General features: G+C 51.3%; 1 protein-coding gene across 6 annotated transcripts in view; it reads left to right on the top strand.

The window, feature by feature from the left end:
* Nucleotides 1-27,777, top strand: part of ARRB1 (arrestin beta 1) — a 72,376-nt gene that overhangs the window by 33,532 nt on the left and 11,067 nt on the right. For 4 of the 6 annotated variants that reach the window (XM_019649383.1, XM_019649382.1, XM_019649387.1 and 1 more), the window contains exons 1-12: nt 10,876-11,117; nt 13,948-13,978; nt 15,769-15,829; nt 17,669-17,713; nt 18,417-18,613; nt 19,944-20,003; nt 20,842-20,909; nt 23,021-23,156; nt 24,042-24,126; nt 24,572-24,644; nt 25,440-25,577; nt 26,734-26,817. In XM_019649383.1, coding sequence (XP_019504928.1) covers nt 11,062-11,117; nt 13,948-13,978; nt 15,769-15,829; nt 17,669-17,713; nt 18,417-18,613; nt 19,944-20,003; nt 20,842-20,909; nt 23,021-23,156; nt 24,042-24,126; nt 24,572-24,644; nt 25,440-25,577; nt 26,734-26,817 — 1,034 coding nt within the window. In that variant the 5' untranslated portion in view covers nt 10,876-11,061. Of the gene's footprint in view, nt 1-1,112; nt 1,277-10,875; nt 11,118-13,947; nt 13,979-15,768; nt 15,830-17,668; nt 17,714-18,416; nt 18,614-19,943; nt 20,004-20,841; nt 20,910-23,020; nt 23,157-24,041; nt 24,127-24,571; nt 24,645-25,439; nt 25,578-26,733; nt 26,818-27,777 lie in introns of those variants that run through there. The other 2 variants (XM_019649385.1, XM_019649384.1) reach the window with 2 other exon arrangements.

The following is a 27,777-nucleotide window of genomic DNA, read 5'->3' as shown; positions in this document are numbered from 1 at the left end:
AGGGATCTCCCAGTTGCCCACTTCACTCTCTTGAGAAGTTGATGGCCGGGACAGATAGCCGCTGGCCTCTGCCCAGATACGTGGCTGTCTTAAGGATGGCAAGGAAGCTTCAGCTCAGTTGAGGGCATGAATGGGAAGTTGGCATAGGACCCTGTGCACGGGAGGATTTGGGCAAGAATCGCCCCAGTTCTACCCCAGGAGAAAGCCCTTCTCTGTGCTTAGACTGAGCAGAAATCTATTCTGGGAACTGCTGTGGGGGCCACAGACAGGGATTGTGCCCTCTGGATGCTCCTAGACTGATGGAGGAGACGTGGCCTTGTCTTCCAGGAGAGAGACTCCTGTCTGATGAGGCGAACATGGCTTCTGTTCCCTGAGACTCCCTATCTAATGGAGGGGACATAGCCTTCTTGTCCTCTGGTGGCTCCTTGTCTGAGGAAGGGGGCATGACTTTGTTCTTCAGAAGCCTCCTATCTGATGGAGAAGTCATGGCCACCTCCCTCAGAGAAGTCCTTATGGATAGAGGAGATCTAACCTCTCCCCGCAGGAAAGTCCTCTATCTAATGGGGGAGGCTCATCATGTCAACTCTCACTCAAAAAGCCCCATTTGATGGCCTCTTCCATTGCCCTCCTCCTCCCCGCCTCCCATCTCCCCACCTAATTCATGGGGAGCCCAGATCTACAGGCAGTAGCCACAGAGAGCTGGGCAGAGGGATGGGCTTGGCTGCTGTGGGGCAAGGAGAAAGGGAAGAAGGGGGACAGCAGAGGGGGCCCCATAGCAAGGAAGGGTGACACGGAAGGCTTCACAGTGGAGGTGCCTTTATGGGACAGTCTGAGGGACAGGAGGTGTCTGGCTGTGACTGGCTGCCCCAGGCTAAGAAGGGAAACTTGAGAGCTCGCTCCAGGGGGCACCTGTCTCCATGCAGGCCAGAGTGCTGGGGAGCAAAGGGCCCTGGAGACCCTCACCCTCGGCCAGTCCGTGTGCAGGCTGAGTGCTGCCAGCCCAGAGGCATCCGCCCTCCAAGGCCTGCGAAGCCCAGAGGAGGAGAGGAAACAGGACACGTATCTCAGGAACGCCTTTTCCTTTTCTTTGTAACTACCCCCTCACTTGGGGCTGGAGAGAGCTGATCCTGCAGGGCCTGCCCTGGCCTGGCTCTGCTGCCTGCAGACCCCAGTTCTAGGTCTCCCAGGGCCTTCCTCCACTGCATGCAACCCCCTGCCTCGGCCGCTGCTCCTGGGCTGGTCCCTTAACTTTGCTGAGACTCCTCTATAAAATGGGGTAAGACTTCCCATCTGCCTCGTAAGGAAGTTTGTTTTTCTCCCCTCTTTATAGGATTTACCTAATTGAGATGTGCATTGAGCGCTTCCTGTGTGCTGACCTCGGGTGAGCAGGGCAGAGAGCTTAGACGAGGAACAGGTGTGGGCAGACAGGAAGTCTGCGTGGCATTTGTCTGATGTCCCAAGCCTGGTTGGTGTGGGGTCGGGGAGGGTCTGGCTGGAGATGCAGAGGTGGATTCACCAGCATCTGGTGGCAGCTAAAGTAGCCAGGTGGGTGGAGTCACCCAGGGAACTGCTTGTCATGGGCTCTGGGAAGGGGTGGAGGCCAGACCCTGGAGCCCACAGCCAGTCGGGCTCAGCCCCGGAGCCTACAAAGAGCTGGGCACAGAACAGGATAGGGGACCACTCGCCTAGGGCTCTAGTGGCCAAGAGGACTGGGCATTGAGATGGGGTCACCGGGGGATGGTGCTCCCAGGGTGGGTGTTGAGACCTTCGCCTCAGCAGGCTGGGTGTAGGGGAGTGTGGGGAAGGGGGAGCCACAGATAAGGGCATAGTAAAGGTAAAGATGCTCAGACATTCACGAATGGGGTCAACCAGACTGGTATTTGTTTTTATTTTTTCATGATTTGAGTTGGCTAGAGGGCTACTGTGGGAGTGCATGTATTTTATGTGGTCTGTGTATGGTGTAGGTGTGTGGGGTTGTATGTAAGATGTGTGTGGGGAGCGTGATGCAGATGTGTAGTGTGCTTAGTATTTGTGTGTGTGTGTGTGTGTGTGTGTGTGTGTGTGTGTGTGTGTGTGGTGTGTGGTGTGTAGAGTTTGTGCATGTGGCCATGTTCAGATCCCTGTTCCACGCTGCATATAGCACAGCAGTCTGGTGTGGAGCTGTCTGCCTGGGCTGGAACTTAGGCTTGTGAATTTCTCTTCTCAACTGAGGGTTACACCCAATGGTGCCGTGGTGACAAGTGGCCGTCTAGAAAAAAAAGGGGCCTGGAGGTTGTGGTATTTGCCAAGTTCTGTGGTGTAAATTCTGCCACCACGGATTTCACACTACTAACATGATGTCCTTCACCATGGAGTTGGGAAGAGGTGCACAGTAGGACACCATCAGCTGGTATTCCCACCGTATAGATTAGTAGACATAAATCACTTCATGAGCATCATAGTAAAATTTAGTAAAATAATTAGTAAGTGATAAGTGATAAGTTTTGAGTATGTATTCCCTTGTTTTTAATATAATTTATTTAATTATAAGTTTAGATCAGGATGTTTCACCGTCAGCAATATTAACATTTGGACAGGCAGCATTCCTGGCCTCTATCTACTAGATGCCAGCAGTCCCCCACCCCATCCCCAAATTGTGACAACCCAGGATGTCTCCATGGTTTGCCAAATGTCCCCTGGGGTGCAAATTCTCCCCAGTATAGAGCCACTGGCAAGGGCTGTGTTTAACAACTAGCTCGCAAAATTCCTAAGAATGTGACCGTTGGCTCTTATGAGCCTGTATGAGCCAGCTCCAGCACATCTAAGGCACCATATGTGGCTAAATATAAGGCATGGAGTTCCCCCTCCCCCCAAATTTGTTCTCAGGAAAGAGCTCTCCCCTTAGGTTGTAGCTTTCAGTTCCTTAGAGACCCCTGACCGCAGCGGGCCCTCAGCCCCTGACTGGCCGCCATAGTGGTTGATGAGTTGGGAGTCAGAGATGCATGGCCATTCTGATCTTTTCTGACATTTTATGAAATGTGAGAGTAGGAAAAAAGTAATGCTTCTGAATTTAACATCTCATTTTAACATGATAGTCTATGTTCCTAAAAGTTTGTGTGTTCAAATTGGCAAGCGAAACAAATAAAACTTTGAATAAAATCTTCCCACTGGGGAAATCATAGACTGCCGGGTGTCTGGGACCGGCCTGTGCCTAACGGGCCCCTGCTGGGGCCTCGCAGGCCCACCTGTGTCTCATCCTCGTGGCCAGGCTGCCCGCCTCTGATTCGCTGCTTGGCCCACGTCCTATTTTCCCCCAGTTTTGAGCTCAGAGTTCAGCTCTCATTTATTCATTTATTTGTTGATTCAAGATATTAATTAAGCACCGACTGTGTCCCGAAGAAAGTGAATGACTGAAGGAAGAGGGTTCCTGGTCTCTTGAGTTCCAAGGCAGTCTACCAAGGAGCAAAGATGTGCAGGTGCCACGTGGCTGCTGAGGGGACACGGAGCAGGGTGGAGGGGAGGGAAGGAGAGGTGTACACGTGTCAGGTGGCTCTTGTGAGCCTAGAGCTGAGCTGGGCACATCCTCCATCGTATCGTTCCACCCTCATGCTCTGCTTTTCAGGGAGGGTTTGCTTATTTGTGGAACATCTGTCTCCCTGCTCCAGAGCGTAGGTGCCCTGGCAACGGGGAACAAGGGCTCTATCTCCTGCAGGTAAGAACAGTGCCAGGGTCAGAGACTGGGAAAACAAAAGGAAGAAAAGAAAGGAGGGAAGTAGGAAAGATGGGTGGAAAGAGGAAAGATGGGGAGCAGAGAAGGGGGAGGATCCAAAAAAGCACCCCTCTCCCTCCCAAGAAAAGAGGAGTCAGGGCAAGGGTACTTGAAGCTGAAGCTGTCAAGGAAGGCTTCTTGGAGGAGACGGCATTGGGAAGGATGGATGGGAAGGATTGCAGTTGGGAGAACTGACAGAAAGGCTCGTTCAGAAAGAGGGAATCACGGCTTGTCCCTGGAGATTTCTGGAATGTGAGGGACTAAACTGGAGTTGAGTTTAGTCCTAATCTGTTTTTCATCTGAGACTGGGAGGGAGACAGACAACTAAAAAAACTTCCCTGTCTCCAGCATGGGCAATATAAACACCACCTCCCACCCCCAAGGCCTTCTTACCTGAGAAACATTTGGCAGGAACTCTCCCTGGGGGCACTGGAGGGGTAGGCGGAGTGTTGTCCAGGGGAATGATGATAATTACAGTAATAATTATAGTACCACTGACGTAGGCTTCCCTTTATCAAGTCTCAGCTAGGTACCAAATCTTGATATATACCTTCAACCTACAGGGTCGATATCTTTCCCATTTTCCAGACCAGGCAAAGTATGCCTCAGAGAGGACGCTAAGCTCACTCAAGGTCACACAGGTCTCAGGCGGTGTCTGCTTACTTCAGTATCCGTGCTGTTTCCTCTGCCAGCAGCCTTCCCTTCCTGCCATCTCAACCCTAGAGAAGGCTGGAGAGTGTTCAGGTGTGGCCAGTGCGCTCTTTGGGACCCAGCTGCCAGCCCGCTCGGGGACGTTTTTATTAGCCTTTGACTCTTAGATGTCCAGTTTCTTAGGTTACCAGAAAATGGGCCATGCTTCTTTAAGAAACTCTCCCCTCTGTCATGGCCACTTGGTAGCTCCCCTCCTTCCTCACTCTGCATCCCCTAAAAAGCTCCACAAATATGGATCATGGCCAGAAAAGTGAACCCATGAGTGTGGAAGGAGGCTGGAGGAACTGCTGTCTGCTTAGAAGCCCATGGGAAGTCTTAGCCAGACTGCCCCCCCAACCCCTCTAGCCCCCAGGACTTGCAGGCCCCCCCCAGAGAGCCTGCAGAGGTCCAAAGGGAGCCGTGTGAGATTTTGAGCCGGGACGCGACAGGCGCACCGGGTTCTCCTCCTTGTCTGTGGTTCTCTGGGCACACCAACGAGTCTCTGAGCCTAAGTTTCTCCGCCTGAGCTCAAGACGCTTCCCTCCCTTGGGCTTTGCTTTTTCTATTTGGGAAATGAAGCAGGCTGCCCTGTGATCCTTCAGGCTCCACAAATCTGTGAAATAGGGGTGACATTTCCTGTCTTCCTGCTTCCTTCCCCCTCCTGGGCGGTCCTGAGCAGCAGGTGCACCAATGGTGGGTAAACAGGCAGGCAATGTTCTGACACAGGGAGGGCTGTTCAATTCTGGCAGAGCAGACAAGCCTGTACACAAATAACTCTGCTACCAGGGAGAGTGTGATAAGGGCCCTAGAAACCTCTTTGCTGCCACAGCCACCTGCTCCTCACGCCTTTCGGCTCCCTGATGGTTGTTCTCACACCCAGGAAAGTGGGTCAGAATGTAGGGCGGCTGTATCTCAGAGTGAATGGCCCCCTTGCATGGTCCCCACCCTACCCAGCTGAGCCATGATTGACGTCAGGGGTGGGGGAAAGTTACGGGGTCTGAGGTATCTCTGTGTCCAACATTCAGCCCTGGCCAGTCATTCTCCCTTCCCCCAAATGCCCAGGGCTCTCCGTAGCCTTCTGTATGGTCAAGTTCCTTAGCTTGGCATTCAAGACCCTCCACACCTGGTCCAGAACCTGGCCCGTAGACATGCCCCATGGCCATCTGCGCAGCAAGTGGACCCATCTCTGGCCCAGCCTCCTCCCTAATGCCCCTCCCAGGCACTCAGGACACATTTTAGCCACGCCAGTGTGCCCACTATCTCCCAAGCACTTCAGGCCTTCGCTGGCAGGGCCGGCACCGCTTTACCTCTGAGCATTCTTCTCCCTCTCTGCTTCCTCCTCCCTTGAAGCTTTTCTTGCCTTCTCAGATAGAACCACACAATCCCACCTATAAGGTAGAATTATGAGTGGCTAGAAGTGTGATCTCTGGAACCAGACTGCCTGGGCTCTAATGTCGAGCTCTGCCCCTCACTGACTGTGTGACCTTGGGCAAATTACTGAGACTCTCTTTGCCTCAGTTTCCTTGTCTGCAAAATGGGGATGATAGCAGTACCTCCTGATAAGGATGTTGGAGGAACGAATGAGTTAAGATTTATGACACATGTAGAGCAGGACCTGGCACCTGGTTTCTCTTCTTGATGAGTTTTCTGATGTTGACTGAAGATTGAGTAATATTTGAAGGTCTTCCCACATTCACGGTGTTCATAACATTTTTCTCCAACATGAATTTTCTGATGCTCACAAAGGAGTGCTCTCAAGTCACTGGTAGTGAGTCTGCATTCGTGGATAGTCTCCCCAGGATGTTAAGTAAGAGGAATTTTGTCTAAATGATTTCCCCTAGGTAGCTCATTCATGGGGTTGCTCTTTTCTGGTACTGGTTTTATGATTTGGGGTATTTAGGATCGCTGAGTCTTAGGTTTCTTCCCTGGAAAAAAAAAGGGAATATTTAGATGGAATGATATAATATTTTACCGTGTGTGAAGTGTACCTTGCTCACAGGAAGAACTTTATGCATGGAGGATGTAATACCGGTGGGTTTCTCTACTGTGGCTATACCATGGTCTTTTGTCAGCGGGGACCATGAATTCTTCATTTTAGTGCCCCCGGAGCCTGGCAGTGGTAGGGGCTGTGTGAATGTGGGCCAGTAAATGATAAGTGGGAGAGCCATTAGTTAAAGCTGAGTAGGGGCCCGTTTGGGATATATCAGTTGTATTCCTGACTCAGCCTGATGGTAGCTGGGAGCCTGTCCCTATGAAGCGTTTTCTAAGCCCAATGCCCATTGATCCTGACAGCCAAAGTGAAGTCTAGGCTGAAGAGATCCCTGGAGTCTACTCACCTAGAGAAAAGGATCCTCACCAGCCACCATCTTTTTAAACTTCACCCATCCTCACTGTTGACTAATTCTCTCTTAGAGCATTCATCCAAAAGCATTCAACCTGTATTTATTTATTGCACACCTACTGTGCTCCAGGCACCATGCTGTGCCCCAGGGATCCAGTATCAATAACACAGAAAATATTTCTATTCTTATTAAAGTTATATAAGTGAAGCAGAGGGTGAGTAAACAGACGGTTATAAAGTGTGGGACATGCTGTGAAGGGGGACACATTGGGTGTGGGAGTTGGGGAACCTCTAATGCAGACTAGGGGGAAATCAAGGAAAGCTTCCTGGAGAAAGAGATAGCTGAGCAGAAGACACAGCACAGGAGCTCTAACAGCTGACCCAGCAGGCCTGGGGAGGGATCTGAGGGATCACAGGGATATGGACTCGGGATTATAAAATTGCAGAACCAGAGACTCTGACATCAAAGGATTCAGTCTAGGATCCATATTTCTCTACTTTACTTACAATATTTTTTCCAGACTCTCCTTTCACCAAGACTTAAGACATATCTTGGTAGGAAAGCCCTTGCATTTTTGTAGAGTAGTTGATGCTTATTGTACAAAATGGAAAACAAGAGATATAAAGAAGTGGATGGGTGGGTAGAGGGAGTCTCGTTCAACCCCTGTTAATATTTAGGCACATTTCCTTTCATTTTTTTGGGTTTGTTTTTAGTTTTATTCTTTAAAATGGAGATATAATTTACGTACCATAATAGTCACAGTTTTAGTGTAAAATTTCATGGTTTTTAGTATATTCACAAGGTTGTATAACTATCATCACTATCTAGTTTCAGAACATTTTAATCACTCCAAACAGAAACTCCTACGCATTAGTAATCACTTCTTATTTCTCCCTTCCACAGCCCCTGGCAACCACTAATTTACTTTCTGTCTCCATGTACTTGCCTATTCTGGACATTTCATACAAATGGAACAAACAATATATGGTCTTTTGTGACTGGCTTCTTTCACTTAACATAATGTTTTTAAGGTTCATCCATGTTGTAGTGTGAATCGTACTTTATCTCTCTTTGTAGCTGAATAATATTCCATCGTAGGTATAGATCACATTTAGAAAAATACATCCATCAATTGATGAACGTTTGGGTTTTTTTTAACCCTTCATTATTATTATGAATAATGCTGCGCTGAACATTTATGTACTCGTTTTTGTGCAGACATCTGCTTTGAGTTCTCTTTGGTATATTCCTAGGAATGGAATTGCTAGGTCATCGTTAACTCTATGTTTAACTTTTAGAGGAACTTCCAAACTGTTTTTCAAAGTGAGTGCACTGCCTTACATTAGAACCAGCATATGAGGGTTCCAGTTTCTCCACATCCTTGACAATACTTGCTTTTGTCCTTTTTTGATTATAGCCATCCTAGTGGGTATGAAGTATCATCACATTGTGACTTTGATTTGCATCTCCTCAATGACTAATGATGTTGAACGTCATTTCATGTGCTTATTGGCCACTAGTATGTCTTCTTTGGAAAAATGTCTGTTCAAATCCATTGTCCATTTCTAATTGGGTTATTTGCCTGTTTATGACTGAATCATAATAGGGTCTTTATATATTTTGGATACTAGACCCTTATCAGATACATGATTTGAAAACGTTTTCTCTGTTCTGTGGGTTGTCTTTTCACTTTCTTGATGGTGACCTTTGGAACTCAAAAGTTTTTAGTTTTGATGAAATCAATTTTATCCGTTTTTTCCCCTTTAGTAGCCTGTGCTTTTGGTGTCATATCTAAGAAACCATTGCCTAATCCAAGGTCATGTTTTTTTCTAAAAGAGTTTTATAGTTGTAGCTCTTACATTTAGGCCTTTGATCCATTTCAAGTTAATTTTTGTATACAGTGTAAAAGCAGGGGGTTTAACTTCATTCCCCCCGCCCCCTGCCCCCAGGGGATATCCAGTTGTCCTAGCATCTTTTGTTGAAAAGACTGGTTGTTGTTGTTTTTCCCATTGACTTGTCTTGGCTTCCTTGTCAAAAATCAATTGACTATAAACATATGGGTTTATTTCTGGACTCTCAATTCTGTTCCATTGATCTATATGTCTATCTTTATGTCGGTATTACACAGTCACTAGTATGATAGCTTTGTATTAAGTTGTGAGTTCAGGAGTGTGAGTCCTCCAACTTTGTTGTATTTTCATTTTTTCAAGATTGTTTTGGCTGTTCTGGGTCCTTTGCATTTCCACATGAATTTTAAGATCAGCCTGTCGATTTCTGCAGAAAAGTCGGCAGGGATTTTGATAGAGATTGCGTTGACTCTATAGATCAATTTGAGGAGTATTGCCATCTTAACAACATTATGTCTTATTATTTTTTCTTTTGGTATTTATTGAGTATAAATTGAGCTCATGCCAATATATTGCTTTGAATCCTGATGTATTCTGCTCAATATCCTATCATAGGTATTTCCCTGTGTTATGAAAGATGCAAGCATAATTTCACCGCTACATAACATTCCACAGTCTGGCTGTACCACACAGGATTATAAACTCTTGGTTGTTGGGTAATCTGTCATGGAAGGTACTTTGTTCTGGGTCCCTCCTGGTGCAGGCGTCTTCCTACAGGCACAAATAGACTCTGGGAGGACAGGTGGCTCACGGAAGAGCAGCAGAATATTAGTGTCAAAGTTGATCAACAGGTACCCCAAGCTGCAGCTGGGAAATGGGGATCACTGGAGAAGCCAACATTCTTGATAATGGGAGAACTGACCTGCCAGCCCTCCTGGCAACACCACCCTGATGGAATGGAATCAGGAAACAGGATCCAACAGACTGCAAACACTGATAAAGCATGTTTATTTTAGATGTGTTAAAACATTTGCAGCATGGAATTCATTTAGCATTATAACTCAGTACACCTAACCTGAAGGTTTCACTCAAGAATACTTTTTGTCTCAGCCAAGAGAAGCTGGTCTGCTGTTGTAACAAACAACCCTCAGATCTTAATAGGGCAAGAGCTGCCTTTCTCTCTCACATTAGTTGTCTATCATGTAGCAGGAGTGCCCTGGAATCTAGGTTGTTGGAGGCTTCCCTAATCCAGATCATTGCTGGTTTCAGCGGCAGAAGAAAGAGGGTGTGGTAGGCAGGAGAATGGGCCCCCAAAGATGTCTAGATCTTAAGCCTTGGAATCTTTGAATATGTTACGTTACATGGCAAAGGGGAAGTACAGTTGCAGGTCGAATGAAGGTTACTAAGCAGTTCACTTTCAAATAGGGAACTAGGAGGCCAAATGTGTTTATAAGGGTCTTTAAAAAGTAGAAGAGGGAGGCAGAAGAGGTCAGGGTGATGCAATGTGATAAGAACTCAACCTGCTGGCTCTGAAGATGGAGGAAGAGGCCACGAGACAAGGAATGTGGGTGGCCTCTAGAAGCTGGAAAGGTCAAGGAAAACAGATTTTCCCCTAGAGCTTCTGGAAAGGAATGTAGCCCTGCTGACATCTTGATTTAAACCCAGGTATAGTTTGAACTTCTGAACTACAGAACTGTAAGATAAGCTTATGTTGTTTTAAGCCACTAAGTTCATGGTTATTTGTTATAGGCTCTATAGATAACTAATACAAATGGGTATGGGGAATCGTGCACCAGCCGGTAAATGCTTCTGCCTAGAAGTGACATGTGGCACTTCTACTCGTATTTTATTGGCCAGAGCAAGCCACATTGGCATGTGTAACTTCACAGCACTGTAGAAATTTGCCCAGCCTTAGAGGGGAATGGATAGTAATATCTATTATACCCTTGCTGTCTGCATCTGATGCTTACATCTTCTATTCTCTCCCATTAAAACAACAACAGCAAAGTGCTGGTGGCAGTTCTTTAAGTTGATTTCATTGTCAACTTATGGATTGACCCCTGGTTTGAAAAACACTACTTTATAGATTCCTCTGTCCATGCCTCATGGACCACATGACACACCCTAGGCAGAGCTGACTGGCCCAGGTGTGGGACACCTGACCAAAGTTAACCAATGAAATTCCTCTCTTGGGAATTTGGAATTGGGCCATTCAGCAGTTAACAGTGGGAAGCTGAGTGAGGCAGAGTAGAAACAGGGGCAGAGTGAGAGCCAGAAGCAAGCCAAAATGATGGAGGAGCAGAAAAGCCCTGAGTAAGCAGAGAGAGTTGGTCCACAGAGACAATGGAGCAGCCGCACAGAGAGCAGTGCAGCCGGGAGAATATGCAGCCCCAGAGGGAGAGGTGGAGAGAGACAGCAACCATCTGAGAGGCTGATGGCTTCCCCGTTTCGGACTCCAGCCCCAGTGCACCCTGCCTGCGCGTTCTTCCCGTGAGATTTTTTTCCTCCTTATCATACCCTCTCCTCCTTTTCTTGAGCTACCTTCGGCGGGTTTCCGTTCCTTGTCTCCAGTGAGCCTTAATCAGCTAGAACGCCAACAGTGTTTCTCTTACGGGAACAGGTTTTGACTCTGAGAATCAGGCTTGTGGGGCATAGATGGGACTTGGGGGTGAAGCAGACCCAGCCATCCCACGGTCTGGAAGTTCGGGTCTCACCACAGCCTTGCGTGTTTATGCCAGCTCTTCAGAGTGGACAGGCAGAAGCCATCTGTGTGGAGCTGCACACGTGGGGGTCCCAATGACCTGGAAATACCCCCACAGGGACCATTTTTTCTGACAGCATTGGGGTCAGGAAGCTGGTGGAGTTGCTTCAGGGAGGGATTGGCTGTGTGATAGAGTAGAAGGACAGCATGGAGACAGGCAGCCACAGTTTGCTTGTCTGGGCCTCCATTTCCTCATCTCTCAAATGGGATTGTGGTAGGATCAACAATGTTCTGGGAAAAATACTTAGAGACAGGACTAGGGCATAACATACTCTCAGGTCCTGGGCAGCTGCTGTTGTTGTTGAGGAAGCCATCGGTGTGTCAGTTTCCTGAGGAGGTGGCCCCCCGGGGACTGATTGAGTTAGCGACAGGACGTCCCCACCACTGGCCATGCTTCCTGCTCTGATCAATCACCCCTTCCTCTCCTTCTCATCCCTTAATGAATGGCTCTTTCATTTCTTTCTCGTCCCCTCCCATGCCCTCATTTTCCCTCTTTTCTGTGCCTGATGTTGGAAACACCTGCTTTAGGAGAGCAGCCGGTTTGGCTATAAAGTAGCCACCCGCTGGAGGAAGACCGGCGGATTGAGTCTGAATCCCAACTTAGCCCCTTGCTTGCTGTGTGTTCCTGGGCAAACTACTGCATTTCTCTGAACCACTAGTTCGTTATCTATAAAATGGGGGTTACAATGCCTATTTCACAGTGTATGTTCTCGCGACATACACGCCAGTTCTTTCTTACCTCCCTTCCTCTCTCCCTTTCTCCCTTCCTGATTGTCACTCCTCCCAGCCTGGCTCTTGGCCCCCTCCTGTGGCCAGGATACCCCTTGTCCCTCTCAGGGAGCTCTGGTCTCCTCTGCAGGTCCAGCCCAACATGGGAGCTGCTGATCAAACCATGTGATCTGTATTTTTTCTCACTTTAGCAATTATTATACCCCAGCTGACTATGGCATCTTCACATTCCAAACACTGATAAATATTTATGAGGAGGAGAAAAGCTCAGAACTCCTAGGGGAGGTGGGGGAGGGATGTACCAGGCTCTTCTTTGCAAGCCAAGCTCAGACGCATCAGTGGTCCCTTGGGCCCCAGAAGTAAGGGGTGTGTGTGTCGGGGAAGAGTGCGGGAGGCATGCTATGGAGGCAGCACAGAGCCACCACCAGCTCTTCTTAGAGGAACGACTGTCGCGGTGATAATGTGAGCCTCATCCTCCCGCCTTGCTGGACCTCTTGCTCCCGGGGAAGGATTTGGGCTGCATGATCCTGCTTGGCCACATGGGGGCCTGCTCCGTCTCTCTCTGCTTGTGACTGTTTCTCTCTCTCCCTATCGTTTGTTTGTTTCGTCTCTCATTCCATCTTTTATTTTCACGCTTCCAGGAGCACGTCCCTCTCTTGCCCTCTCCCCCCTCCGCCTGCCTCCCCTAACACCTCTTAACCCCTGGGGCTCTGTCCCTATCTTTCACTTTTCTTCTCCCTCCCAACATGACTCTGAGCATTTCTGGGACTTGATGATGGGAGACAGGTGAGGGGGTCTCAGGCTCCCAGACCCAACTCGGAGGGGAGGACAGGGGAAGCTGCTGGAGATGGCAGTGTGCTCTGGAAGGGTGAGCCCTTGGTGGGAGTTGGGGGCCACACTTCTGCCTGACTCCGCCTCCAGTGCTCTGCTGTGTGGCCACAGGCACATCCCCTCCATTTCCTGAGCCTCAGTTTCTCAGTTAGTTTGAATATGCACTAATTCATTCATCCACTCAACTAATATGTATTGAGTGCTTGCTGCCTGGCCGTTCATTGACACATTTATTGAACACCTACTAGGTGCGCCCATCTAGGCATGTGGCATATACATCAGTGGACAAGAGAGACCACGATGCCAGCCCTCGTGGAGCTGACACATGAGCAGAGTAGACAGGCATACGTGTAATCAGCAATCATGTAATAGGTTAGAAAAATGGTGAGTGCTGTAGAAAAAGAAAAAGGAGCGCGAGAAGGAGCGGGAGTACGGGGCAGGCACAGGGTGAAGCCCCATCAGAGAAGGCTGGGCGAGCAGAACTGTGAGGGGAGAGAGCCTCAGGGGAGGGCACTGCTAGAGCAAAGGCCCCGAGGCAGGAGCCACCCTGGTGTGTTGGGGGAACAGCAAGGAGGCCACATGGCTGGAAGAGTGAGGGAGAAACACGCGAGGTGATGCGGGGAGGTAAAGGAGGCGGGGCAGACACACAGACAAGGCTTATCCTCTGCGTGAACTGGGAGGACTTTGAGCAAGTGAGCGGCATGGTCTGACTTAACATCTTGAAAGACTCTCTCCACCTGCCCGTTGAAGAATAGACTGAAGAGGCCATGGCCCAAGCCCAGGAGAGCTGTAATGGCAATAATAGTGGTTTGGGTGGGGGTAGCGGTGGAGATGGTGAGATCTGATAATGCCAAGCACCGTTCTGGCTCTCAAGGCTTGGAGAGTGCCTGAAAATCACTCCAGGCCCCTTGTCCTCAGTCCCGCTGAGGGATGGCCTGCAGGAGCCTTCTCCTGGGTGGGATATGCTAACCCTGGCCTTTCCTGTCTTTCTCTCCGTAGGGTGTTCAAGAAGGCGAGCCCGAATGGAAAGGTGAGTCTATGACAGCTGCATCCCGGCTCCTCCCTGACCCCAAACTCTGGTTGCCTCTCTTGGGCACGTCTGACCATGAAGAGCCCTGCACACCTCCATCTGAGGTCCATAGGAGCCTCTGACCACAGAGGGAGGGGCCCTCTCAAGAAACTTTCTGTGTGGGGAGGGCAGTAAACTTCCCTGGACTTTAGGGAGCCCTGCCCTGGTGTAGCCTGGTGTAAGGCAATGCAGCCTATCATAGACTCGTGTTAGTGTGGTAATTGGAGTAAGTGCCAACGGCCTCAGGGACACTGCTTTCCCTGGTGTGAGAGGCCCCTGGAGCCTGTTTACTGAACCCTGGCTCCATCTAGTTATCCGGGGCAGCTCCCAGTGCCCGCTCTGCTTTCTTTCCACAGGCCCCAGGCTCCATCCTGATTTCCTTTCAGTTCAACAAATAGATATTACTGACATCATTCATGTCAGGTCCCAGTGAGCGGATGGGGATTGGGGTAGGGCGTACGGAGACAGATAAGGCACAGCCTGTGCTACTCACAACCAGATGGGGCAGGCAGACACGGGAACTGATCACTCCAATGTAAAGTGGGAAGTGCGAGAGAAAGGGCTGCCCAGGGGCTGCAGGACCCAGCCTGGTGGTCAGGAACGGCTGCCCCGAGGAGGCGTGTGTTTCCTGGCAGGGCAGCGTGAAAAGGGCCATTCTGGGCATGTACATAAATCAGAGAGAGTGTGAAGGGATCATAGCGGTTGTGTCTGAGTGCCAAGAAGGAGGCTGGAGCTGAGGCGGGGGTGGTGGCTCCACGGCTGGGTCCCGGGGAGTCTGGTAGCAGGCTTAGGAGCTTGGCCTCCTGGCCTGGGCCAGCAAATGGCACCTCGTGTGCTCCCACAGCAGATATCACCATTCACCTTTCCTGCTGAGCCAGGATTCCATCCTAGATTCCTTCTCAGCCCAGGGCCCCCAGGCAGCTCCTACCAATCGATCAGAGTTGGCATTTGGAATGAAACCCATTTGTCATCTTACCTCTGGGCACCGAGGAACCATTAAAGGGTTTTCAGACGGGAATGGCATCATTAGATTTGCATTTTAGGACAGCCAGTCTGGCTAAGGAGGGCTGCGAGGCTGCCGGCAGCAGACCATGGAGGGGCTGGTATGCAGTCCAGGCAAGAGTGGCTACAGGGACACAGAGGAAGGGGTGGATTGCAAACTGGCGGAGGGAGATGCATCAGGATTTAGGAAGATTATAGAGCAGGAAACATCTAAGATGACCCTCCGGATTCTAGGTCAGGGTCTTCCCTGAAGGCTGGCTGCCGAGTGGGGCTCCAGGTCCAGATTTCTCACTGCTCGGAAAACCAGCCCTCACACGAGTGGGTTTCTGCCAGACTGCACAGAAATCAGTGTTCAGAGCACCACCTTCTGTCCCTGATCTCTTTCCTTGGCCTCTCAGAGATGCGCCCAGCAGATCTCTTTGCTGCTGCAGCTGTTCCACCCTCAGTGGAGGAATGACGATCTCTGCAGGCCTCGGTGTCCTCATCTATAAAATGGGAACAATCGCAACTTCTTCATAGGGGTTTGGAATGAACAAGTGCTTTCAAAATTGTCCAAGGGTTTGTTATTCTTAGTAGTAGGGCTGGGGCTTGGGTCCAAGGCCAGTAGGATTTCGATGAGGGTTGGGGTTGGGTCTAGGACTTTCAGGGGCAGTCCCCCAGGTCTTCTCCAGGGCAAGGGCAAGGGGCTTTTTAGGGGTATGTTCTTCAGGCCCATAGCTGCTAACGTCCCCTGTGCCTCTCCTCCCCAGCTCACCGTCTATCTGGGAAAGCGGGACTTTGTGGACCATATTGACCTCGTGGACCCTGTGGGTGAGTCCCTGGAGGCCTGGGAGGAAGGTGGCTGGGGAGGCAGAGCTGGCCAGGCCCCTTCAAGACGCAGTTTCCAACCCAATGGCCTATTAAGGACGGCAGCAGGGGTGGTACAGAGGCTGGGGAAAGGCAGCAGCAGGACGGAAGCAACTCTACCAGCATACCAGGCACCCTGGAGCTGTTCAGTGAGTGTTCACAGAGCACCTACTTCGTGCCAGGCCCTGGGGGTCCCAGAGAGCTCTGGGGTCATTGTCCAGAGTTGGTCAAGGGGCCGGCCAAGTGGCTCAGTTGGTTAAGAGCTCGCTCAAGAGTTTGAGCTCTGAGCAACAGTGGTTCGAGTCCAGCCCGAGCTGAGCAGCCGCTGAGCTGCCAACAGGTAGCAGGATGGCAGCTAAAAAAAAAACCCCAAAAAAACAAACAAACAAAAAAAACAGAGTTGGTCAAATGACCCACAGTGACAGATCCTAACACTGAGCTGATTGTGTCTTCCCGATGCTTAACTATCCCCCATGGTTCCACTTCAAGCTCAGGGGCAAGTCCAAGCCCTCTGGCGTCACTGACAGGACACTTAAGGTCAGGCCTGGCCGTTCTTTCTCCACCAGCTTCCAGCACCTGCTCTCCCACGCCCGAGAGCCATGTTCTTCCCGCTGCCTGCCTTGTGCTGCCCCTTGGTCTTCTAATGGACAAGTCTTACTTTCCTGTTAAGACCTGGTTCCAGCTGTCCTTCCTCAAGGAACCTTTCCTGACACCCCTGGTCAGGGGAGTGCCCTCACTGGGATGCTCTCTGCACTGATTTTCCACTGAGCCCCTGGTGCCCAGGCACAGAAGGAATGCCCACAGTAAACGGAGGGAAGATGCACAGCAGGCCCTGGAGACGGTGGGCACTCCCCTAGCCAGCTGTCCCTTAGACCTGGCTGGCATTGGCATAGGCCCGAGAGCCCCCCGGGCACTCACTTCCAGATGTGGTCTCTGAGATTCCCTGAGAGGTCAGCTGTGGGGGGCAGTGTGGGGCTGGGATGGGTTAGGGTGTGGGCAGAGAAAGAATTTTGTTTGCTTAATACATATGGCTGGGTTGAGTTTGGCCAGGAATGACTGGGGATGTCAGGTAAGGGCAGGACCCTGAGCCTGTGTTTCTGGCCTTTTGGATTCAGGGCAGAGAAAATGTCCTTTGTGTCTGGCTGCACTCTACATTCCCAAAGGACATTCTCCACAGTGTCACGTGTGGCAGTCACCATCTAACGCTTTACACATATTAACTCGTTTAGTCCTCACAGGAGCTCTATGAGGTAGATACTTACAGTCACAACCCCTGACCTGTAAATGCTGAGCCCAAAAAGCTATGAAAGCCTAAAATTGTTCGTAAGTGTGATACAGGATTTATTTAGCGGCAAACCTGACCTGAATGGATAGGAGACTATTTATGCCTTATGTAGCCTCTCGGGGAGAGTATTCACGTTTCCCAGCAGAGGTATCGATGGGTTTGATCATGGGATGCTGTCCAGACCCTGCAGAGTGTGTTACAGTCTATATGGGAGATGCACCACATATGGCCTTTCTACAATTCAAAACCTCTAAATTCCAAAGCATACCTGATCATGGGGGTTCTGGACCTATATTATTATTCTTATTAACAGATGGAGAAACAGAGAAGTTAAGTAACCTGCCCAAAGTCACCAGCTGGATCTGTAAGGCCAGCTCTGGAGCGGTGGCCTCCCCATTTTTCTCACGGTGCTTTTGCACAGACAGATGCCTGGGTTTGGGTTTGGCCTGGTGTTTGGGGCTCAGGCGTTTGAGAGGTCAAGTTGTGGGGGTCTGCTCAACTCTCTGTCCTTCTTCCAGATGGTGTGGTCCTAGTGGATCCTGAGTATCTCAAGGAGAGGAGAGGTAAGGTCCCCACCCCCAGCCTGCCCAGGGGCCTCCTCATCCCCCCTCCGACCTCCCAGGCAGGACAGCGGCCAATCTGATTGGTTCTTCCCCGCCCATCCCCACTGGTTCTTCCCTCCACAGCCCCAACTGCACATCAGAGCAGGTGCCCTGGCCGCCTCCGGCCTGGGGCAGCCCTGCCTCGTGCCCACTTGGAAGTACCGTTTCAATGCCCTGAGCACTTTACAATATATCACGGCGATCCCAAGGCTGGGTTATGAACAGGGCAGAAGTTAGAGTCTCATTTTATAGGAGACAAAATTGATTGCCAGGGAGGTGCAGGGCTTGTCCAAGGTCGGCCAGAAGCTCGGAAGCAGAGGTTGGGCTGGGATAAGACCCCATGCCTTCCAGACACCACCCAACACTTGTTTCCCCCTCCCTCTGCTCTTTCCAACTGTGCCTGTCCATACATCCCACGGGCTGGAGTGGGGGGTGGAGGACAGAACTGATCCAGCAGTCAGCCCCCACCTCCTCCCAGTGGCCAGGCCATAGGTGGCTCTTCCAGGTACCCAATACCCCTGTCCCAAGGGCAGTGCAGCCCTCCCCATAGGAACATTGGGACAGACCTGTCCCTCCAGTTGGGCCAATCCCAGGGCTACCGCTGGTGCTGTGGGGGGCTTGTTGGCTGCCCTCCCAAGCTCCTCAGTGCCTGCTGCTCCCACAGTCTATGTGACACTGACCTGCGCCTTCCGCTATGGCCGGGAGGACCTGGATGTCCTGGGCCTGACCTTTCGCAAGGACCTGTTTGTGGCCAATGTGCAGTCCTTCCCACCGGCCCCCGAGGACAAGAAGCCCCTGACGCGGCTGCAGGAGCGCCTCATCAAGAAGCTGGGCGAGCACGCCTACCCTTTCACCTTTGAGGTGAGGACTGCCGGCACCACCTGTAGGAAACCCTCCGGCAGGCACACGGGGGCAGCTGGGGCAGCAGCTAAATGTTACCCAGTGTCCCAGGGTATGGTGGGACCTGGGGCACTGTCACTTACACTGCCTGGTAAATGTCTCTTCTCTGGCCTGTGCCAGGGGTGCCACTCTTACCTCTGGGCTACTCCTTGAACCCTCCTGAGTCCAAGTCTTTGGTGGGAGAAAGGACGGTCTAGGGGGCTGCGGAGAAAGAAGGAGCCCTTTCCCACCCCGGGGGTCACTGTAAGGCTGTCTCCTCCCTCAGACCGGCTGTCCACTTGCCCGGTTTCAGCCCAGCTCACAAACACGGGATGGCAAGTAGTGGATTTCCCTGCTCTGCCCCCTTTCCGTTCTGAGACTCCAAGATTCTAGGTTTTCAACTGTCCTGTTTCTTGGACTCTGATTCTGTGATTTAGTGAAATCCCCTTGCTCTCTGGGAGGGTCAGAGAAGGGGAGAGGTACAGGTCATCCTCCCTTGTGCATGTATGGGTTTCCTGTGGCTGCTGTGACAAACCACCACAAACCTTGTGGCAATTAAACCCACCAATTAAAACACAAGTTTATTACCTTACAGTTCTGGTGGTCAAAAGTAAAAAAAAAAAAAACCACAGGTCTCACCAGGCTAAAATCAAAGTGTCAGCAGGGCTGCGTTCTTTCTGGAGGCTCTAGGGAAGAACCTGTTTCCTTGCTTGTTCCAGCTTCTAGAGACGGCTCACATTCCTTGGCTTGTAGTCTGTCCCCCAGACTCACCCCCACCGTCTTCAAAGCCAGCAATGGCCTGTGAGTCTTTCTCACATCCCATCACTCTGACACTTGACTTTTCTGCTTCCTGCTTTCACTGTTAAGGACCCTGGTGACTATATCCGGCCCTCCTGGACCGTCCAGGATATCCTTCCCATTTCAAAAGCCTTATCACACCTACCAAGTCCCTTTTGCTGTGTAAGGTACCAGAGTCACAGGTTTGGGGGATTAAGATGAGGACATTTTTTTTGGGGGGGGGAGCATTATTCTGCCCACAACAATAGACATCATGGAAAGATCTTTTTCAACTGTTGTTCTGTGAGAGCTGGGCTAGGCTAAACCCTTTAAATAAAGAAAAACGTTGAAGTCCTTGGCTTTACTGGAGGGGCCTCTGGGTGGGCATGGCTTGGCATGGTCTGATGGCAGAGACATGGCCTGTCCTTAGGGGCCCCTGGTGTGATGAATGTGTGTGGGGATCATGGGGATGGGATGCATGGGAAGGTTTGTGGAGAATATGACAGGAGGCTCATTCTGTGTGTCCTCTTAACAGATCCCTCCGAACCTTCCGTGCTCTGTGACATTGCAGCCGGGGCCTGAAGACACAGGGAAGGTAGGTCACCCCAAAATGAGCATCTCTCTGGGTGCAGGACACTTGTGTCCTCAGGTCCCTCCCTGTAGAAGCCTCCTTGTGTCTAGGCCAGCCTGATCCACCCCCCCCCACCCCCATAAATAGTCTCTTTTCAGGCAGGTGGCAGATACGGTGTCGTCCTCACTCCACATTCAGTTATATGGCAGAGTCTCTTCTGAGTCACTGACTGAGCTTGGTGTTGGCTGCAGCAAGACCAAAATGTTTTCTGGACTACCACCTGGCCTCACACGTTGTATGGAGGGGCAGTAATTTCACAGATGGGGAAACTGAGGCTCAGAGAGAAGTGACACCACTAGTGTCACAGACTCCCGATCTCTGAGCCCCCGTTTCCTCCTCTGCGAAATGGAGATAATAGGATGTGCCTCCTTGTGTGGCTGGGAAGGTGCAGTGAGACACTGACACAACTCAACCAGTGCAGGGTCTGCACACAGGAGGTGCTCCCAAACAGGGCTGCTGAGGCACCTGTCATTATGTCTGGACAGCTGCTTGGTGAGGATGGCCACCCAGATGAGGCAGGAGTCCAGAGAATGGAGTCCAGTTAGGGTGGTTTGCGATGCCCAGGGTTGGGGAACCGGGGGAGCAGCTCTGTGGGAAAGTTAGACGGGAGGCAGCTGCAGAGGGTGGCGGCACTGTCCTGGGGCTGAGCACCAGGCTCCTGAGTGAGACTGAGGAGCTGTTGGGCTGTGGGAGCTTGGGGTTTCCATCAGCATCCTTGTTTGTAAAATGAGAGGGCGGCTGGCCATGCTCCCAGGACCCTGCCCATTCCAAGGTCCTGTAGGCAGTGACCCCTTCCCCACAGGCCTGTGGTGTGGACTATGAAGTCAAAGCCTTCTGTGCGGAGAACCTGGAGGAGAAGATCCACAAGCGGTGAGAAGGGTACAGCTTCCGGCTGGGTGTGGGCTGCTTGCTGACAGAGGGAGGGCGACAGGCTGGGCAGAGTCAGAAGAAGAGATAAGTAACAATACCTGGAAGTGTTCAAGGAGGGGCCACACATTCCAGCCTCGGGTGCTGTGAGAAGGGCACTCTGAAAGGCTGTCAGGTCATGGAGGGCTTCCTGGGGGAGGTGGCTCAAGTGTCCTGGCTCAAGACTCAGCATTTTTTCCTTTACTCCACTCTACCTGCTTCTACTATCTCCCTGCTTCTAGTCTTGTCTCCTCCTGACTGCATGTCTTTTTACTTTGTTTTGGGAAAAACCCAAAATTCAGATGGTTTTAAACAGTGAGCAAGTTCTTTCCAGGCCATCCTAGACCCCCATTTCCCAGTTCTCCTGGTAGGCAGACAGCAGCAGGGAGTGGTGGAGTGTCAATGGAAGCTTCTAAGCAAGGGAGGGAAGTGGAGAAAGTGATCCCACCCAGGGGACCGTGAGGGGGAGGTCAGCCCATGTCTCTGAGTGGGGAGGTGTTCTCCTAAGAGGCACAGCCCTGGGCAGACAGAGAGCCCAGGCTGGCAGCCCGAAACACTGGCCCTGACCTCTGGGGTGGACTGTCCATCCCCACTCTCGTGTCTGCCTCTGCCCTCAACTCAGATGCACCCTACCTGGGACAGTTCCTACAGGAGGCTGGATGAGGGCACTACAACCTCTCAAGGAGTGGGCTGAGTTTGCCACCTGGTGGCTATAGGGTGTATTGCAGGCATTTCCATCTCCAGCCTGAGCAGCTCGTGTGGGGAGAGATGGGACCCTTCACCCTTGCTTCTCTGTCCCCCTTTTCTTCTTAAGGCATGAGACCAGGGGAAAGGAGGGGGTTGTAGGTTGTGGGGGGTGGAGCCTGACCAGAGCAAGGAAGAGGAGCAACATTGAGAGCCAATGCCCTCACCTCACCACCAATGGGACATTTTAAGTCCATACCAGAATTACTACTAATAATGATACAGCAAATATCATTTATCAAGGACTTATTAAGTGCTGTACACTATTCAAAGTGATGGACATGTATGAACTAATATAACCCTTATAGCTACCCTAAGAGGTTGGTCCTGCTACTGTTAATGTTTTTCAGATGAAGACCTGAGACACAGATGTTGATTTACTGTGTCATACAGTTAGTAAGGGGAGAGCTAGGACTTTAAATTAACCCTAGCTCTCTGGATCCAGGGAATAGAGGTAGCTTATCTGAAAACGGGCATGCGTGGAGACTGCCTCACTGAGTCCCCATCCTCTCACAATCCTCGTGTCCTTGTTTCCTTCTGGAGCCCCTGTCGCCTTCATTGAGCTCCATCTCCTCTCTGGGCCTCCATCCTCTCGCTGAGTCTTTACCCTCTTTATAGACTTGCATCCCCCTGACTGAACCCGTCACCTCTCCGAGCCCCCATTTCCCTATGGGGCCTTTGTCTACTCTGCATATTTTTACTTAATAGATATTTAGCAGGCGTTTTTTAGATGACAGGCACTGTCACAAGTGCTGAGAATACAGCAGTGAACAATTTAGATGCAAATTTCTGTCCTCAAGGGGCTTACACCATCAGGTAACATGAGGGATACGGGAAGTGAAGACAGTTCCTTTCTTACCATCCTGCCGCCTACCAAGACACAGACACATGGAGTGCTGCCAGGGGGTGGTTTGGCTCTGATGTTGTGGGAGTTCTGACCAGGAGAAAATCCAAGTGGGAGGATCCAGGAAGGCTTCCTGGAAGAGGAGGCATTTAGCTGGACCTTGAAGAAGGAAGCAAAGAAGGACAGAAGGTGGTAGAAAGAGGGAGTTATAGGCGGAGGCCCAATGCAAGTGAAGCCTCAGAGATAGGACTAGATGGTCCATGAAGGATGATAGTGAGTTAGTGGGGGTTGCTGGGGACAGAGGGAGAGAATGGAGAAGAGGCAGATGGTGCAAAGCCCCTGTGCCAACCTCTGCAGTTTGGACTGGATCCAAAGGCCATGGGGAGCCGTGGCAGTCTCTTGAGCAGGAGAGGGATGTGAGGATTGCAAGGAAAGGGGATGGAAGCGGGTAACTCTTGTCATCTTTCGCTCTGCCCATCTCCACCAGGAATTCTGTGCGCCTAGTTATCAGGAAGGTTCAATATGCCCCAGAGCGGCCTGGCCCCCAGCCCACTGCCGAGACCACCAGGCAGTTCCTCATGTCGGACAAGCCCTTGCATCTGGAGGCCTCCTTGGATAAGGAGGTAGGAGGCTTGGACTTGGCGGGGGTGGGCTGGGGGTGGGGCTGCTCAACCAGGGCTGGGACCTCAGATGTCAGCTCCGTCATGGCCTTGGGACTCCTTGGGTAGGAGCTTCTGCCTTCAGCCCTAGAAGCTCAGGTCTCAGGGGACGTGAAGCTTCCCTTGGGGGATTCAGAGAAGCCTCTTGGTACCTAAAAGGGTGGCAGAGGGGTCATGAGCCTGAAGGATGCGACTGACTTCAGAAGTCAGTGTGCCTCCTGAAGGGTCTTGGGTCCTGGCCATCTCCCCATCCCCTCATCCCCTCTTGAGTTTTGTGTGCCCCTTCTCTTTCTTGGGGGACAGCTGAAGGCAAGTTCTTGGGGCAAGATGTATTTGAGGCCCTTCAGTGAGGATTCAGGGCTGGTTCCCTCTGTGAGCCAGTCAGCCCTTCCCTACCTTTCTCCTGCGTCTTCTAGAATATCCTGTCTAAAATTCCAGGCAGCCTGTGCCGGCAGGGACTTGATATATCACCTAGTTCAACTCCTCCATTGTACGGAGGGGAAAACTGAGGCTTAGGTAACCTGTCCAAGGCCACACCACTCTCATCCTCATTATCATTGTTATTATTATCGTTATCACTGTTTCTGGTGACTAAGCCAGGACTGGTGCCCAGGAATATCACCTTCTAATTCATGCATCTTTCAAGGTCCCACAAAGGAACTGAAGTCTATCATACCGGGTGGCTTAGCATGAGTGGGAAGTGGCTGATGAACATGGGGTCAATGTCAGAGTGGCCAACGGCCAAGGTCTGGGAACCCCATGAGAGGCGTGTGAGGTCTCTTCTCCCTCTGCCTCTTTAGGGCTTTGGTATCCTCCCATCCAACCCTTCTCCCTTCTTACGCCTCCCAGATCTATTACCACGGAGAACCCATCAGCGTCAACGTTCATGTCACCAACAACACCAACAAGACAGTGAAGAAGATCAAGATCTCGGGTACCCAGGCAGAGGGCCAGGACAGGGGTCGGGCAAGAGGGAGTCCTCCCGAGGGGAGGGGGTAGCGGAAGGCTCTGTGCTTGTTAACAGCCTTGTAAATAACTGGCCCACAGGGAAGCCCAGGGCCTGCTTAAGCCTCAAGGTTTTTGAGGCTGGTAACTCAGGCTGCCTACTGGCCAGGTCATGAGTTTACTATTTAAGCCACCTCCTCTTAGATTCCCTGGGTTCTGGGCACAGCTGTCCTCGAGGGAAATATTTTTGGTTATGGAAGGGAATGGATGTGTTTGGGCTGCCCTTTAAGCGGAAGATGGGGCGGCCTCCTGCGGAAGCTCCCAGTGGACCCCGGCCATTGCCTGGGGCTGAGCGTCCCCACCTCAGGGGAGCCAGGAATGCCTGCGAGCTGCACCCCTTCCTCACACCACCTCATCTCCCTCTTCCTCCCCAGTGCGCCAGTATGCGGACATTTGCCTCTTCAACACAGCTCAGTACAAGTGCCCCGTGGCCATGGAAGAGGCTGAGTAAGTGAGAACAAGCCCAGCCGAGGACGCATGGCCTGGCTCGGGGAAAAGAGAGACCCTGGGGCCACTTACAGGCCCTGATGGCTCTTCTCCACCTGGCAGAGGGCTGGGCCTCAGACTGCCTTACCACTCCTAGTAGATGATCCTGAACAGCCTTTTAGAATACATCCACTTGATTCAGCTGTAAGAAAATGCATGCCATAGTCAAGGAAAAGGCCTGCAAAACTTAGAGTGGCAAAATAAGAGCTAATGAATCGAAGGAGACTGGGGTCATAATTACACCCTACCAGAAACCTAAATTGAAGGGAGATACTTTGCTCTGAGTTTCCTGACAGCCAAGGCAAAGAGGGTAAGGTGCTAGGTGCACAGATTTTCTTGTCTGATAAAGGAATAATCCAGCTCATTGTATAAAAGGGGTTGTGTGGGAGGGTAGAGAATTATTATTATTATTTTTTAAATCTAAGTTTGAGGAGAGCTACTATGATTGAGCATGGAACTTTGTCCCAACCTTGCGGGCAGCTAAGGCAAGTGAAGATACACTGAGGGAAACATCTTTACTAGAAGACACACCTGATTTGTTTCTCCTTGCCCTACAAATAATTTTTAGGGGCAGTTACATTTCATTTATTTTTTTTCTGTATGTGTGTGTTTATTTCCATGTAATAGCAATCAGTATTTTTGCAGCTTAAGAACAGTTTTCGAATGTTACTGTGTGGTCTTGGAGATAGATGTCCTGGCTAGGTTGGGGTTGGCTCGGGTGGGGGACATTTCCACACTTGTCTCCCTTCTTCCCAGTGACACAGTGGCTCCCAGCTCAACGTTCTGCAAGGTCTACACGCTGACCCCCTTCCTGGCCAACAATCGAGAGAAGCGGGGCCTTGCCCTGGATGGGAAGCTCAAGCATGAAGACACGAACCTGGCCTCTAGCACTCTGTGAGGACCCGCTCTCCCTAGTCCCTAGTGGATCCACACCCACCTTGCTCCCACCAGTGCCAGCACAAGGCACGGTGACCCTCTTCCCAAATGTTGCCCAGAGCCCATCCTCAGGAGCTTGAATTGCCAGGGAAGCTGTGCCTTTACTCCCATCACTATCCAGGGGTGACCTGAGAATAAGGTGGACTCCTAGACCCAGCTCCCTTAGTCATTGCTGAGCTCCGCTGGCTTGCCTGGGGTTGGGGGTTGGGGTGCAACCTGGGGAGGCTTCCTGCAAGAGGCAGCAGCTCCTAACATAGTGTCTTCAGTCAGATGAGGCATGTCCTTGAGGTATAGTAAGGCCAGAGGGAGGGATTGGCCCCTGGAAGGGTCCCACGAGAGAATGAATCAGAAAGGGGTTAGGGGGGCTGGAGAGATCAGGGCAGATATGGGGGTGTCCCTCAAAGGTAGGGATCCCAGGGACATATTGTCACTCCTTCCCCATGGTCATCACTGACTCTCTGAGACCTGGGGGTGTGAGGAACCTGTCTTTCCCTCCCCACTGAGGTCTGGCCCTTTGGTGGGGCTTGGGCCAGCCTCTGCAGCACCCCTGCCCAGGACTCCCAACATGGACCCTGTGCTCCAGCCTTAATGGTCTTTCACCACCGCCTGCATAGGCTAGTTACTCACCTCTGAGCGTTTTCCCTCTTCTTCCACCCTGGCTCAAATCCTATCTGTCTTCAATACCTGGTTGAGGCACCACCTCCTGCAGGGTCTCCCCTGATACCCTAGACCCTCCCCTACCAACTGCATGCCACTCCCCAACCCCTGTCTGGCCCTTTGTGCCCCACTGGTGGCTGAGCAATGAGGAAAGCAGAGTCTGTTCATTGGAGAGTGGGAAGAGCCTGCCCTCTCTGCACCGCTGGGACTCAAGCCCAGGGAGGAGCGGGGCTTACCAGGGCTGCACAGCCAGATATGGAACCCAAGGCTCCGAGTTCGCGCCCCCTCAGGGCACAGCTTACCTTTCCCACATTCTTCTCTCTCCTTGCTCGTGGCTGAGTGGCCCAGGAGAGGGATGGGTGGCCTCTGCACCCCCCTACCCACCATATCCCAACCCCACTATGTCTCATCCACCCAGCGAGCTCCCATGAACCGGCTTCCCTATGTTGTCTTGCAGGTTAAGGGAAGGAGCCAACAGAGAGATCTTGGGCATCATCGTTTCCTACAAAGTGAAAGTGAAGCTGGTGGTATCTCGGGGCGGGTGAGTCCTCTAGCGCGGCCCAGGACCCTGAAGGGCAGAGGGATGTGCCACGGACCGCCCACAGCCCGCTGCCCAGTTCTGCCTGGTTGCTGGACGTTTAGCTGCATCACCTTGAGAGTGAACCAAGCTTGAGGACTTCCTGTTCCTTCTCTTCTTCCTTCCTGCCCCTCTCCTCCTTTGTGCCCCGCCCCTCTCCCCACGTCAGAGACCTTCAGGCCCGCCCTTGCCCCGCCCATCTTTCCCGCCTCCTCCTCTCCCTCCTCTTTCCTAGCCACCACTTGGGGCACATGGGTGGGGGAGGTTTCCTCAGAGTCTGTGCTGTGGGGTTTCCAGGGGGTTCTGTGCCCCTTATCGCACCTTGGGGTACAGCACCAGCCCCCATTCATGTCCATGCTGATCTGCTGAGGAAATGGTTAAAGGGGCTGAGAACCCCACAGCTGGATTGGGATGTTCTGACGCTACCATTTTAGAGATGCAGAAACAGAGGCCTGAACAGCTCCCCACACATTTCCTGCAATCTTCTCCCCTAGTCTCAGGTCGTGGGCTGGGTGCTGGGGCCATGGCAGTGGACGAGATGTATTCCCTGCCCTGGAGCACGGTCTGGTGGAGGGAGGTTAGCAAAGAGCTACTTTCCCCCATATATTGGGCCTGCATGTTGTTATAAATCTGAAATTAGGTTTTCTAATTTGTCACAGGGATTTTTTTTTCTAATTTATAAGCTTCTGTGAAAATATTTGAAAGCTCACAGCATTAGACATTGAGTCCTCTTTATTATGAGAATAATGCCTTGTGCAGGTGGCAGCATGTAATACTGACCACATATTATGGGATATCTCAGAATTGCAAATCCCAAGTCCTGTGTCCTGTGATTCTTGCAGGACCCACAGTCTGCCTACAGCTTTTTCCTCGAGAAATCCTCAGTGAATCCTAAATTGTTTCCTTCTGTCATTAGATGGGCTT

Source organism: Hipposideros armiger, unplaced genomic scaffold (genome assembly GCF_001890085.2).
Source record: "Hipposideros armiger isolate ML-2016 unplaced genomic scaffold, ASM189008v1 scaffold_132, whole genome shotgun sequence".
Classification (NCBI taxonomy): Eukaryota; Metazoa; Chordata; class Mammalia; order Chiroptera; family Hipposideridae; genus Hipposideros; species Hipposideros armiger.
This window is presented reverse-complemented; position numbering and strand designations above follow the sequence as displayed.